The sequence below is a fragment of the Cebus imitator genome, unplaced genomic scaffold (genome assembly GCF_001604975.1).
Source record: "Cebus imitator isolate Cc_AM_T3 unplaced genomic scaffold, Cebus_imitator-1.0 Scaffold65, whole genome shotgun sequence".
In the NCBI taxonomy this organism is placed as follows: domain Eukaryota; kingdom Metazoa; phylum Chordata; class Mammalia; order Primates; family Cebidae; genus Cebus; species Cebus imitator.
In genome coordinates this window covers 7490423-7504543 of record NW_016107380.1, presented here as the reverse complement: position 1 = coordinate 7504543, position 14121 = coordinate 7490423, and the positions used below count along the sequence as shown (strand labels likewise).

The 14121-nt window shown below is 38.2% G+C and overlaps 1 protein-coding gene across 4 annotated transcripts in view; it reads left to right on the top strand.

Moving 5' to 3' along the window:
- PDE7B (phosphodiesterase 7B) overlaps positions 1 to 14121 on the top strand; it is a 336838-nt gene that overhangs the window by 285622 nt on the left and 37095 nt on the right. For all 4 annotated transcript variants that reach the window (XM_017530472.2, XM_037739232.1, XM_017530471.2 and 1 more), the window contains 5 exons: positions 3342 to 3493; positions 5120 to 5183; positions 7622 to 7717; positions 10219 to 10319; positions 11804 to 11935. In XM_017530472.2, coding sequence (XP_017385961.1) covers positions 3342 to 3493; positions 5120 to 5183; positions 7622 to 7717; positions 10219 to 10319; positions 11804 to 11935 — 545 coding nt within the window. The remainder of the gene's footprint in view (positions 1 to 3341; positions 3494 to 5119; positions 5184 to 7621; positions 7718 to 10218; positions 10320 to 11803; positions 11936 to 14121) is intronic.

The window sequence follows — 14121 nt, the reverse complement described above, 5'->3', positions numbered from 1 at the left end:
TAATCACACTTTAATTATCACATTTAAGAAATTTAACATGGATTTGGATTTATGCATGAGACATTAGTGTTATATATTACATATGACACTATATATTAGATATATATTAGATATAACACCAATGTCTCATGCATAAATCCAAACCCAAAATCGTCCTAATAATATCATTTATGAAATTTTTTTCTGATCCAGAATCCAGCTAAGGGTCATGCATTGCATTTAGCGCACTGTCTCTGGTATCCATTATTATGGAACAATACCGAAGGTTGTGTTTGTCTTTCATGATATAGACACTTTTTAAGAGTGCACAGTCTTGTTATTTTGTGGAGTGTCCTTTAGCGATTTTTTCTAATGTTTCCTCTTTATTGGAATCAAATATGCATTTGGGGCAGTAACACAGTATGTATGATGTTGTATCCTCAACACATTATATCAGGGAGAGCATGATGTCAGTTTCTGGTGGTATTAACTTGGATTACTTAGGGAAGACGATGCCCCCTCTGCATTTTTCCACTAAAATGTACACTTTTTTTTCTTCTCCAATTAATAAGTCTTCTGTGGGTAAATGCTTTGATAATGGGTAATTGCCCTACTGCTTTTTAAACTTTCACTTAATAATTTTAGTATCTGTTAATGATTCTGGCCTTTGTTGTAAAGATAAAATCAGATCTAAACTTAGTATCTCCAGCTCATGGCATCATTAGTTTAGTAATATTTTAGTCAAAATTTGTGAATAGTAACCATTCACTATTCACTGAACCAGTCATTACCATATTGACTGCAAAATGGTAATTTTCCAACTCTGTTATTTCTTCTACATTTATTGGTTGGCACATTCTGCAAGGAAGAGATTTCACTTTTCCTTATGTATTTACTTATTTACCTTACCCCTGGTATGAACTCATTGGTTCTTACTTCAGCTAATGGTTTCTAATTCTTTCATTATTTATTCATTTTGAGGCTCAAATTTTCCCATATTTTCTCAGAAAGACCCCTTGATGTTGCCACACTTCTATCATTTTTAAATGATTCCATCATTTTTTGAGCTCTCCCTTATTTTCTGGTATAACAGGATGCTACAGTTCATCTGGTACATTTTCCATCCCAGCCTTAGAATTGGCCATTTCACCAAGATAAATCTGGTTCCTACTAGCAAAAAGTCATATTTGAAAACAAAAATCTGGGTGCTAGATATGCTCATTGCTCCAGGGTGTGGCTGCTTCTAGGCACACAATAAAATGTGCTCAAGTACTTTGTGCAGTTCATGGCCAAGTCTCAGTCTTCATAGTACCTGACCCATTAGCAGCATTTAATTTTGATGACCGCGCCTTCCTCTTGGCAATACAGTCTTCATGAAGTTTCTAGAAAATGATGGTCTCTTGGTTTTCCTCTGTCCTCAATGGGATACTCCTTCCCAGTCCCCTTTAATTTTCCTTACTTTTCTCTGTACCCATGTAAAGTTGAGGTAGAGTCCAAAACTCAGACTTTGATCCTTTTCTCATACGTATGTATACTTACTCCCTAGGTAATCTCCTCTGACAACTCTCAAGTTTTCATCTCAAACCCAGTCTTCTCCCCCAAGCTCTGGATTTTATGTCCATTTATTTCTACTTAGCATGTTCACCTGCATCTCCAATAAATGTCTAAATACAACATATATAAAATCAAACCTTTCCAGACCTGGTCCACCAGTAGCCTGCCCTTAAATTATGCCTTTGCATGCATAATGCAACCTAAATAACAAACTGATTTTGGTCATTCACTGCCATCAGGGAGCACCCATTGTTTCCTCTGCCTCTGCCATCTGTTGTGATTTTGAGTTCCATAGAGGAAAGGGGAAGATGGGAGAAGGTAGGACAGAAGCCAAAATTACTTTACATATGAGCTGTACATTTCCTACGAGACTGTTAAATTCACTCTACATTCAAAATTGGCTGCAGACGTCACTAACGTGGCCCTAGAGTGATTCATATAATTTCAGCTGAGATAAGAAATATCTTGACAGACATTCAAATGTGTTTGGGGTATTTCTGGACACTCACTGTGATGTCAACAGTCAAGTTTTGAAAGGCACATGTGAAATGAGTATTAAAATATTTCTACTGGTGGCTCATGCCTGTCACTCAGCACTTTGGGAGGCCAAGGCAGGTGGATCAGGTCAGGTGTTCAAGACCAGCCTGGCCAAGATGGTGAAACCCCGTCTCTACTAATACAAAAATTAGCTGAGCATGGTGGTGGGCACCTGTAATCCTAGCTACTTAGGAGGCTGAGGCAGAGAATTGCTTGAACCCAGGAGTCGGAGGTTGCAGTGGGCTGAGATCGCACCACTGCATTCCAGCCTGGGCAACAGAGCGAGACTCTTGTCTAAAAAAAAAAAAAAAAAAAATTTCTGTTAAGATTAGATTTTTATGGCAACCAGTAAAAAAGAAGGCATCATTAGGAAGTAAACATCCCTGCTTCTTACTAGGGCATCCAGTTCACTTCGTGCTAAGATTTTTGGTTCCTTTGCCAGTGATGTTCCTGGGACATTCGGAACCATTTCCTCATGTGTAAACTGGTGTAGTCACAACTCTTCTAATCAGGTGGAAAAGTTCATCATACTAGTCAGAGAGTGGGATGAGAACATGTTCTAAATGTTTGAGTCTCCAGTTCTATTCCACTATAGTAGAAAAAGAATAACTGCTCATTTCAAATGCATGCAGAAGTGTGTGAATTTCACTTAGCATACCAGCATCATTAACAAGAAAATGAAATTCTTAATTCATATATTTCATGGCCTTCCAAAATTACATTCTGAAACACCTTGACATTTTAGTAAGTGTAATATATAAGAAATATCAATATTAAGTAGGCCAGGCGTGGTGGTTCTCTCCTATAATTCCAGCAATTTGGGAGGCCAAGGTGGGTAAATAGCTTCAGCTCAGGAGTTCAAGACCAGCCTGGGCAACATGGTAAAAACTCGTCTCTATAAAAAATATAAAAATTAGTCAGACATGGTGACACATGCCTGTAGTCTCAACTACTCAGGAGGCTGAGATGGGATGATTGCTTGAGCCCAGGAGGCAGAGGTTGAAGTGAGCCAAGATTGCGCCACTGCACTCCAGACTAGAAGACAGAGTGAGACCCTGTCTCGAAAAATAAATAAGTTTAAAAAAAAAGAAAGAAAGAAATGTCGAGTATATTCATGAAGCATTTCAAATGTAGAGTTCAGACCATGTTCTTAAAAGCATAGAGAGCATCTTTTAAATTTCTCCGCTTTTTAATACATTATATTTTTACAGAGTGGAGAAAACTGGCTCTTTTTTAAATATACAAATCTCTTGACTTGATGACTTTCACAGATACAACATACTCAGGGGAGATTGGCACCAAGAAAAAGGTGAAAAGACTATTAAGCTTTCAAAGATACTTCCATGCATCGAGGCTGCTTCGTGGAATTATACCACAAGCCCCTCTCCACCTGCTGGATGAAGACTACCTTGGACAAGCAAGGGTAAGCTGACTGCCCTCTGTCTCCTCACAGTAGGCCGGTGACCAAGAGCATGTGTCTCAGCTGATAGCACTGGGGTTGGAGTCCTGCTCAGCCTCTGAGGAGCTCTGTGACCCTGAGCTCATTATTCTGTACATCTGGACTTGTTCCTCTAACTGAAAATGAAATTAACAGAAACATCCCCTTTATGAGGTGTATGAAGTAAACCATGCTTATATGCTTAATATACCCATGCCTAACACATACTAACCATTTTCATTTTTATAAAGGTACAAAACATATTTACACAATACTAAATAAAGCAAAATTTTGGACTGGTGGATTACTAATGAGAGAATAACTAAATTTTTTAATTCATTAAATTATCTCATTGTAATGGCTACACTAAAAATAACCCAATAATTATCAACTCTTAATTCTACTTTAGGCTGTTAATGCAGTGTATTTTCCTTTTCATAATTTTTAATTCATTTGAATAAATTTTAATAATTCCACAATTATTTTTGTAATACATTGATCTAACTGAGCATAGAAATTTATGTGTGACAATCTGAAAAATGTGTACAGGTTATGTCTAGCCCAAACTGCCGGAGGAATTTAAATTTCAGCAATAAATGCCCCAGTTTATACAGAAATCGAAGATAGATTTTATAGCTTACATGCTAAGTAATATTATACTAATTATATCTATTAAGAAATATATGCCACTGGCAGGGCACATTGCCTCATGCCTATAATCCCAGTACTTTGAGAGGCTAAGGCAGGAGGATTGCTTAAGCTCAGGAGGTCAAGGCTGCAATGAGGTATGATGATGCTACTGCACTCCAGCCTGGGGGACAGAGTGAGACCAGGTCTTAAAAAGAAAGAAAGGAAGGGAGAGAGGGAGGGAGGGAGGGGAAAAGAAAGAGGAAGGAGGAGGAGGAGGAGGAGGAGGAGGAGGGAGAGGGAGAGGGAGGGAAGAAAAAGAAGGAAGGGAAGGGGAGGGGAAAGAAGGGAAGGGGAGGAGAAGGCAGGCAGGCAGGCTAGTAATATATGCCGTTGGAGAAAGGAATAGCAAGTTGTGTCAAAAGAGCTCATTCCCAACAGATCTCCAAAAGGAAAAAAAAAAAAAATCATTCCTAACAAAATCATTCCTAAGAACTTAAGGCCCGAGATTGGACAAATTTTTGAAAGTTTGCTTGTTTGTTTGTTGAGAAGAGAACAAGCCTAAACTTCCCCAGCCCTGGAATGTCACTGACAGAGCACTCTCGGTGGTATCTCTCCTCTAAGCAGCCATATCTCAAGAAAGGGGTGTGAGATATGGAAAGGACAGAGGGCTGGAAGTCCAGCTTTCAGGGGCCAATTCCTGGGGCTGCCTTTAATACTGTGTGACAGGTAAAAGACTCACAGAATCTAAAACTCAAACATAACCTAATATCCCTTCATTTTTCTGATGTGTTGTGAAGGTCTTTTTGTGTCATGCCAAGGCATTTGGATTTTATTGTAGGACGTAGAGAAACTATTCAGTTGCACTAGATGGTAGTATGCTAGGATTTTCAACTTTTTAATTGTTTAATCCACTGTATCTCAAAGTAAACGTTTGAGTCTCCAGTGATTCATTTGCGTGCTGTTTTTTGTTTGCCTTTTCAGCATATGCTCTCCAAAGTGGGAATGTGGGATTTTGACATTTTCTTGTTTGATCGCTTGACAAATGGTAAGTTACCCAAAAGAATTCTCACTCAAATACACACCATAAAGTGGGATTAATTTCATGAAAAACAAAATTTATTTTTAAACACTGCTATTCCTTTTTCCCTCTTTTTCCATTTCCATAAATCTACAGCTACTGAAGTAAGACTAGGGTAAGGCAAAATTAACTCAGATGAAGAATAAGGACTGAATTTGACCTTAGAATCTTAAGACAGTTTCCTTCTGACCTTGATGATCCCAAAGGAATTTAGAAACCACAGATTAGATTCTTTTCTTGCAGAATATTTTGGCCACATTCAAAAGTAGGGAGTTCATTGTTGATGAAAACTAGAAACAAAAGCATATCTCATCAGCCCTGACTTTTATAGGGCAGGGTGCTCGTGCAGTTGTATTAAGTGAGCTAAGTCTTCCCTGTTGCTGGTATTGCTCAAATATGTTTGACGTCACCAGAAGGAAACAATGTAAAAGCTTAGGCTGCAGCCAGAGGGAAAAGTAAACATCCTCATTGGTGTCACTTCTTATATTTTTATGCCTACAAAGACTTTCCTTAAGAAAATAATAAAAGCCTATTATATTTTTATGGACCTCTTTATAATTTTAATTATTCACATTTCTTTACAGGCAGATGATGGGATTTATAAACTCAGCCAAGCTTTAAATAGATTTCTGATATACATAATGTATTTTATATCTTTGGCATTTCTTTACTATTCACTTTAAATATTGGAACGGTTGTTTCCATACTGTCTTTTTAGTTTGTGTGTGTTTATTATTATACTTTAAGTTCTGGGGTGCATGTGCCGATCATGCAGGTTTGTTACATAGGTATACACGTGCCATGGTGGTTTGCTGTACCCATCCCCCCGTCATCTACATTAGATATTTCTCCTAATGTTATCCCTCCCCTAGTCCCCCCACCCTCCAACAAGCCCCAGTGTGTGATGTTCCCCTCCCTGTGTCCATGTGTTCTCATTGTTCAACAGCCACTTATGAGAACATGCAATGTTTAAAAACCTATTATATTTTTATCTGGCCATTAAACAAATGCTGATGAGCTTTGAGAGCCAATGAAAGACATCACATTTAATGCTGATGTTGATAGGTCTCGTCATTTGCCAGATTTGTTCTTTACGTCATTATGTATGGTTTTCTCATCATTCTATTACTTGGCAGACAATATGCAGTTGAGAGAAATACAGCCTAAGACCATGAAATGGACCTTTACACTGTGGAAAGCAAACTAGACCACAGAGAGATGAATCCCATAATTTTGCATTTCATTTTGCTCTAATCAACTGAGAAATGGATACTGGTAAATTAAGTTACCTGTGAACAAAAGGACTTGTTAAATGGTATTTGTTTAAAAGAGAATATAATCATGACTCTCATAGAAATATGAAATGACCACATGTCAGAGATTTTCTTTAACTCAATTAACTAGAGATCCAGTAAGATGCTACAACTAGTTCAAAGAAGTCAAAGAGCCTCACATGTATGCAAAGTATACACCACATATATCTAAGAAATTCTGAAATTGATTTATAAGTAGCTACAAAATCAAGAGAGGGAAATAAATTGTATTTCCACCTAATTGATTTCATTTTTCCTATGTTTTCTTCCAGTAGTTTCATAGTTTCAGGTTTTACATATAAGTCTTAGTGTTGATTTTTTTATGTGGTGAGAGATAAAGGTCTAATTTCATTCTTCTGCACGTGGATATCCAGCTTTCCCTGCACCATTTATTGAAGAGACTGTCCTTTCCCTAATGTGTTTTTGGTGCCTTTGTGAAACATCAGTTGGCTACAGATGCATGAATTTATTTCTGGGTTCTCTGTTCTGTTCCATTGGTCTCATTGTCTGTGCTTTTAAAATTCAAAATCATTTATACCTAAATTAACAATATTTCTTGAATCCTTACAAGTCATTACAGCTTCAATTTTGCATCTCTGCTGACATGAATTCTAAAATAGCTCATAGTCAGATCTCCTCTTGAGCGATTTTCCGTAGGAAGAATAGGCTATGACTATTAAGCAGTACAGTGGTTTAGATACACCTGCAAATGGAATAGTCAACTGGAAGTGACTTAAGGAACATTTCAAGTGGCCATAAGCTGCGTCTTTAAAAAAAATACACATATACATGTGCATATGTGGGTGGGTGTGTATGTATCCCCGACACCTCAGTAGGCAGATTTCTTCTAACTCTTAATGTTTTCATTGCCTTTGGTGAAGGGAAGAGGTCTGAGCTAATTTTCCTTGTACAATAAGAAAAAACCTAGGACCAGATCATAGTAATATGCTCTATACTTGAATAATTTCACATCAAAAGGGGAAAAATATTCTATCAGAGAAACTTTATAACACAGACTTTGGATCTTATTGTCAATCTTGATATTTTAGTGATGATAAAAACGAGGTAAAGGAAGTGACTGTTTTACTGCAGGAAACAGCCTGGTAACACTGCTGTGCCACCTCTTCAATACACATGGACTTATTCACCATTTCAAGTTAGATATGGTGACCTTACACAGATTTTTAGGTAAGTCTTTTTTTTTCCACATTTCTAGTCCCATTCTCATGAATAATGGCAGGGCATAATACTCTTTAATATAAAGTAATAAGAACCATAGGATGATGGATGAAGACCTCCAATTAATCTTAAATGATCTCATCTTACTTTTAAAATATGGTTTGTCCATCCTAAATCATTTAAAAGTTGTTTACTTGATTACAGTTGATCCTGAATAACTTGGGGGTTAGGAGTGCTGATCCCCTGTGTAGTCAAAAATCTGTATATAGCTTTTGACTCTCAAAAACCCAACTACTAATAGCTTACTACTATTGACTGGAAGCCTTATCAATAACAAATAGTTAATTAACACATACTTAGTATGTTCTATGTATTATGTACTATATTCTTAAACAAAGTAAGACAGATAAAATGTTATTTTAAAAATTACAGGGAATAGCAAATGTATTTACTATTCATCAAGTGGAAGTAGAACATCCTAAAGGTTTTCATCCTCACCATCTTCACACTGAGTAGGCTGAGGAAGAAGAGGAAGAGCAGGGGTTGGTCTTGCTGTTCCAGGGGTGGCAGAGGCAGAAAAAACATCTGAGTACAGGGAGACTCACGTGGTTTAAACCCATGTGGTCAAGGGTCAAGTGTAGTTATGTTTATAATAAAGTATACATAAAGAAACCCGTCAGGAACATATACTTTTCAAAGATGATACTGGTCTGCTGACATATTAACAAACCTCCAGCAGCATGTGCCTCAAATAATTCTAATCAGGACATGAGTTGTTGAAAATTTTCAATAGGCTTTTAAAAAAGAGCAACTACCATTTATGTAGTACCCACTATGAGCAGAGTACTTTTGGCAAGTTATTTCTAACCATTTAAACAAATCTGCAAGTAGGATGTTATTATCACCATTTGTCCCATAGTTTAGGAGAGGTACAAAGAGGTTTCATCACTTGCCCAAGGCCATCAGCTAGTGAGTGGCAGAATCTGAGTCCAAGCCTAGCTCTGTTGACTGAGGAATCATCCATCTTTCCACTCAACTCCATCATTACTCTGTGTCGAAAGGCAGCCTCACTTCTTATTTAAATTTGTGCATATTCTTACTTCTCTGCCAGTGAATTTTTCAGGACACATTTCTAATCACCAAAGGACTTTCCTCTGCCATTTGGCATGTTTCTGGCTTTTGACTTGCCACATGGCTGTACTTTGATTTTGGAAGCTGACTTAATGCCATCAGAAGAAAATAACAGGCACAACAATAATAACGGCAGCCACAACCAGGTTTCTATGGTGCTGACATCTGCTGGAAGCTCTTCCAAGGACTTGCATATATTAATAAACACATTTGATCCTTATTCAGGCCTACTGCTATCCTCATTTTATAGAGAAGGAAACTGAGCAAACTTGCAGTTAAGTAACTTGCCCAATACAGACCTTAAGTGATAGAGGATTTAAATATGATTGTAATATATACCTGCTGAATAAAAGTATATGCAACACAACAGAAATATTTGAACCAGCCACAACATGGCTCATTTCCAGAAACCCAAATATCCTCAAGCTGACTGTATTTTAATTGATTAAGCAAAGTGATGGCCATGCATAGGACCAAGTAATTTTGATTCGTCTAAAAAGGGAGATACAGATATAGATACTTCGGACACATGTATCTACCCAGAAAACATGTAAAGAGTGCAAAGATTTGACAGCAGAATTAACACCAGAATCCAGAGCCAGATTCACAGCAAATGGCTGAATCTCACCACACTTGCAAATCAGGATGGTCTATACACACTGAATATATTGCATCCTAAGCATCACCCTGGTTATGAGCTGAAGCAGGCTAGTGTCTTCCATAAATAGCAAACCAAAATTGCCCTGCCTGTGTCTCTGCTTGGTTCCAAGAGTACTCTAAGCCTTGCATTAGACAGCAGGAGCATGAAAAATGATATTATAACTTGAATAAGGTAGAAATAAATCCAAGGAGTCCACAGTTGGATCAAGGCAGTACCCTGAATTTCTGCCCTAAGAAGCCCCGATTTGCTTTTGTTGGTATTTGTTATTCAAGTGTTAAACCAGTCTTTAGATATCAGTCTTCTGATGTTACTAGGGCTCTTTGAAGGAAATCTCATTTGTGGCGTATTATAAATGACAGAAATATATACTCAAAGTCTAGTGTGAGATAAAGTTGTCCTTTTCCTACATATTTATTTTTCCTATCAATGACAGCCTTTATGAGTGTTAGAAAGGGAGGATTTATGAAGGAGGTGAGAAATCCCAAGGCCTCACAAATCCTTTTGGCCTTTCTCCCCTCTGCTGTCCATCTCTGCTCTCTGCTAAAAACAGCCTAGCAGAACTGCCAAGCTTGCAAACCACGTTTATTTTTAAAGCATCTCTAGGCTGCACATTTTGGAGGCACTGATTTTTTAAGCAAAAAGCACCCACAGTAAGTCTAAGCTAGTATACCACTCCTATTTGGGTTTTAATTAATTGAGTTATCTGTTTACCTCCTAGTCATGGTTCAAGAAGATTACCACAGCCAAAACCCGTATCACAATGCTGTTCACGCAGCCGACGTCACCCAGGCCATGCACTGCTACCTGAAAGAGCCCAAGGTAAGGCAAGACCCAACTGCCTCCTCAGCCACCTGGAAATGCCAAGGAAACTACCTGCTAGGCCCAAGTCACCCAACATATCTGAGTAACTATGTTATGTGTCATTAACAATATGAACACAAATTATCGGTATTAAGGTTCCAGTATCAGCTCTGAAAGTCTTACAATGTTCATGAAAAAGGATGGGACTCATCTGAGGTTTTCTTTCATACTTTGTATATTTTTGAGGCTGTATTTGGACAAAAAAAACCTTCTTCTCTATGATAATCTACATTTTAGATATCTTCAGTGGTCCAAAGAACTAGTTCTGTGTCTGGATCTTTGCCACAAACAGCACCAGCATTGAACTTTGCTGGGAAAAATCTCCTACCTCATGAGTTTTGATCAACAAATGGAATCAAAGCTCCTAAGTCTGATGTTCTATTTCCTACTGAGCCAACTGGATATCCTGATTCAGGGCCCAAGAAAACTTGTGAATGTCAAAGACCTCTCAGCAAGCATGTTCTGATGCAATAAACCAATCCAAAGTTAAAAATTAAAAACATCATAATAATGCTCAATACTCTGGATGTAGACAGTCCTTAACTGTATAAAATCTGTTGGTACAAGGTACAGGGTAAGTTTTCTTAAGGTTTCTGGAGAACTGTATTCTAATACTGTTGAGTTCAATCTGTTTTTAACATCCCCCTACATACGTGGATGCTTTGACAGCAACCACTAAATATACAGATGCCAAACAGGCACTCTCAGGATAAAGCTGAGTGGTGGATGCCTCATCCCTGCAAAATATCCCAAGGACATTAATGACTTTGTTTTTTTAATTTCCAAGTAGTCCAAACTTTGTAATATGTCATACAGTTGTATTTTTTTTCTCCTCTCCCGCCTTCCCCATACAGTTGTATTTTTAGTTAGTACTGTATTCCTATGTCTCTGCTTATTTCCCTAGCTAACCAGAAAATCACAGATTCTCATACATTCTCCCACTATTTATTACACATTAAAAACGCAGATCTTGCAAATCAGCCCATTTCTTTCAAAGTGGCAAAGATCTATTAGACAGCTGAAATTCACAAATGATTTTTTAATATGTCCATCACTGCGACTTCAACTTTTTTCTTCATTTACACGTTTCTCTAGCAGCAAGGCTGATTTCAGGCTCTGTCTTCTCCCTATCCACCCAACAGAGGTGTTATCAACAAGCAATGCCATCATAACAGCAAAACAAAATAGAGTGGAGTAGGAAGAAGGGGATACCTGAATGATCTACACAATTTGAGTTTACTCGATTATTTTCCACACAGTCCTTTCCTTTTTGCCTGCAATTTTATGTGACTATCACCTCATTTAATGCTTCAGAGGGTAAAGGTTTGGCTGATATGATTAAACGTTGCCATGATGATTCATTCTGTTTGATTTAGCCAAAATGACTATGACCCTATTTGTGGAAACACACCAATCAATCTCCCAATTGGTATTTTTAACAGCTCGCCAGCTTCCTCACGCCTCTGGACATCATGCTTGGATTGCTGGCTGCAGCAGCACACGATGTGGACCACCCAGGGGTGAACCAGCCATTTTTGATTAAAACTAACCACCATCTTGCCAACCTATATCAGGTAAGGAAGCCCAACCTGGAGCCAGACACAGCATGGTCAATTGCCTTGGGCCCAGTGCTCAAGCCTGAATCTTGCTCATGGAGACAGCCTAACTTTAGGATCAGCCTCAATGATGGAGACACATCCAAACAGCATGGGTTTGAAATAGGCCCAGCATATCCCCCAAGGGAGATTAAATTAAATTACAAGGATATACAAAGAATTCAATTTGCTCCAAAGCAGGTTTCAAATTGCCTTAAGTTGAACAGGATCCTTGAACCTCCCCTCTCATGGTCTGAGAAGATCTGTCTCCATGGAGACTATCTTGTACATAACACCCAGCTGAAGCCAGTTCCTGCAGGACTGCTATGGATACTTCCTAGGTGCAATCCTAATTCAGACTTGAGTCTCTGGGGCCATTTCTGAACTGCGTGTTGGCCTCTGAGTCAGAGATACATCATTAAAGACAATAGGCATCCTTCATTGTTATAAAATAGTTGAGCAACATGAGAAGGTTGGCCTGAAGAATTCTTATCTACAATATTGTTTCAGATATTAAGCCATATATCATAAATGAATTACTTCCAGAATTTTCAATGTAGTTCTTTGAATACCTTCAGCTGTCATTAACAATATCATTTCACACAAGAGCGTTACTGATCTCAGTTTTAGTAGATCTTTTGAAAAAAATTGAGTGCTGTAACAAATCCTGGCAGATGCCCATAAAACAGCTGCATTAAACAAGATTTTGCAACTTGAGGATGCATTCCTTTCCAATAAAGTACAATTGGGACCTGAAAAGAAGCGCTTCTCCATTCAGTTGATTAGCTTTGGGCACAGGTATAAATCAGTATTCCAAGGCATATGTGTTTACCTAGCAAATACTTCAGTTCTGAGCTCCCTTGAGTTGTCAGCCAACACCTAGAGCTGGGATAGATATGGCCACATAGAGGAGACAGGATAATAGAACTAAAAAAGACTTTTGATGATGACCAAAAAATTAAGCAAAGATAAATAAAAAGCTAAAACAATTTTCTAAACCATCTCAGCAGCAAAATGTATTGATTGAGAAAAGACACAGATATCTATCTAGGGAAAAAATGAATGACATCCTGAAAGCCCCCAGTTTTTTTCCTCCTGTCAATTTTGACTTTTTCAAATGTCATTTATTAGACAAAGAAAATTAGTCAACAAAGTTGGTTACTCGGTCCATTCCCATATAATGTAAACACTTACATGATTCTAATTTCTCATCATCAAATCAATCCTACCAATGATGTTTCAGAGAGTAACTACAGGTATTGATCGACTTATGACCTATGCAACTTACGACTATTCGACTTTACGACCGCAATCACTAGCCACGACTGCTCCGCGTGTGGCAGCGCAAACGTTGCCCAGCTGGGCGTATGACAGTGCGGACCAGCTTCCAGCAGCACTACCGTCTCCGCGTGCATATAGCCTACTCAACTTACGACCAAATCGTGTTACAACCGGTCTGTCGGAACCAATCGTGGTCGTAAGTCGAGCACTAGCTGTACTTCTATTGACTGGTTTATACATAAAAATAAAGGTCATAAGGCCAGGCACAGTGGCTCACACCTGTAATCCCAGTACTTTGGGAGGCTGAGGCAGGCAGATCATGAGGTCAAGAGATCAAGACCATCCTGGCCAACATGGTAAAACTCCAACTCTACTAAAAATATGAACATTAGCCAGGCATGGTGACATGTGCCTATAGTCCTAGCTACTCGGGAGGCTGAGGCAGGAGAATCGCTTGAATCCGGGAGGCAGAGATTGCAGTGAGCCAAGATCACACCACTGCACTCCACCATGGTGACAGGGTGAGATGCTGTCTCTAAATAAATAAATCTACATTTTCACAGGTGCTATATGAAAAACATGTAATGAGTTCTCATTTACAGAGGAATTCAGAAAGAGATATGCTGATTTTCAAAAGACATAAAAGCAAGAAAGTGAGTAGAATTTCATTAACAGTGAAGAAATACATGCTCACCGATGATTAACAAAAATTGATTCTCAAAAATACCCCAGTCTCTCTGATTCAGATACTAAAGATTTTCTCAGAAAAATTTGTTTCTTTCTCAAACTTTTGAAGTGCAGATCATTTTTAATGGCATTTCTTTTCATCTTTTTATTTAAAAAAATGAACATCCCTTTTTTCTTTTTTGAGATGGAATTTCGCT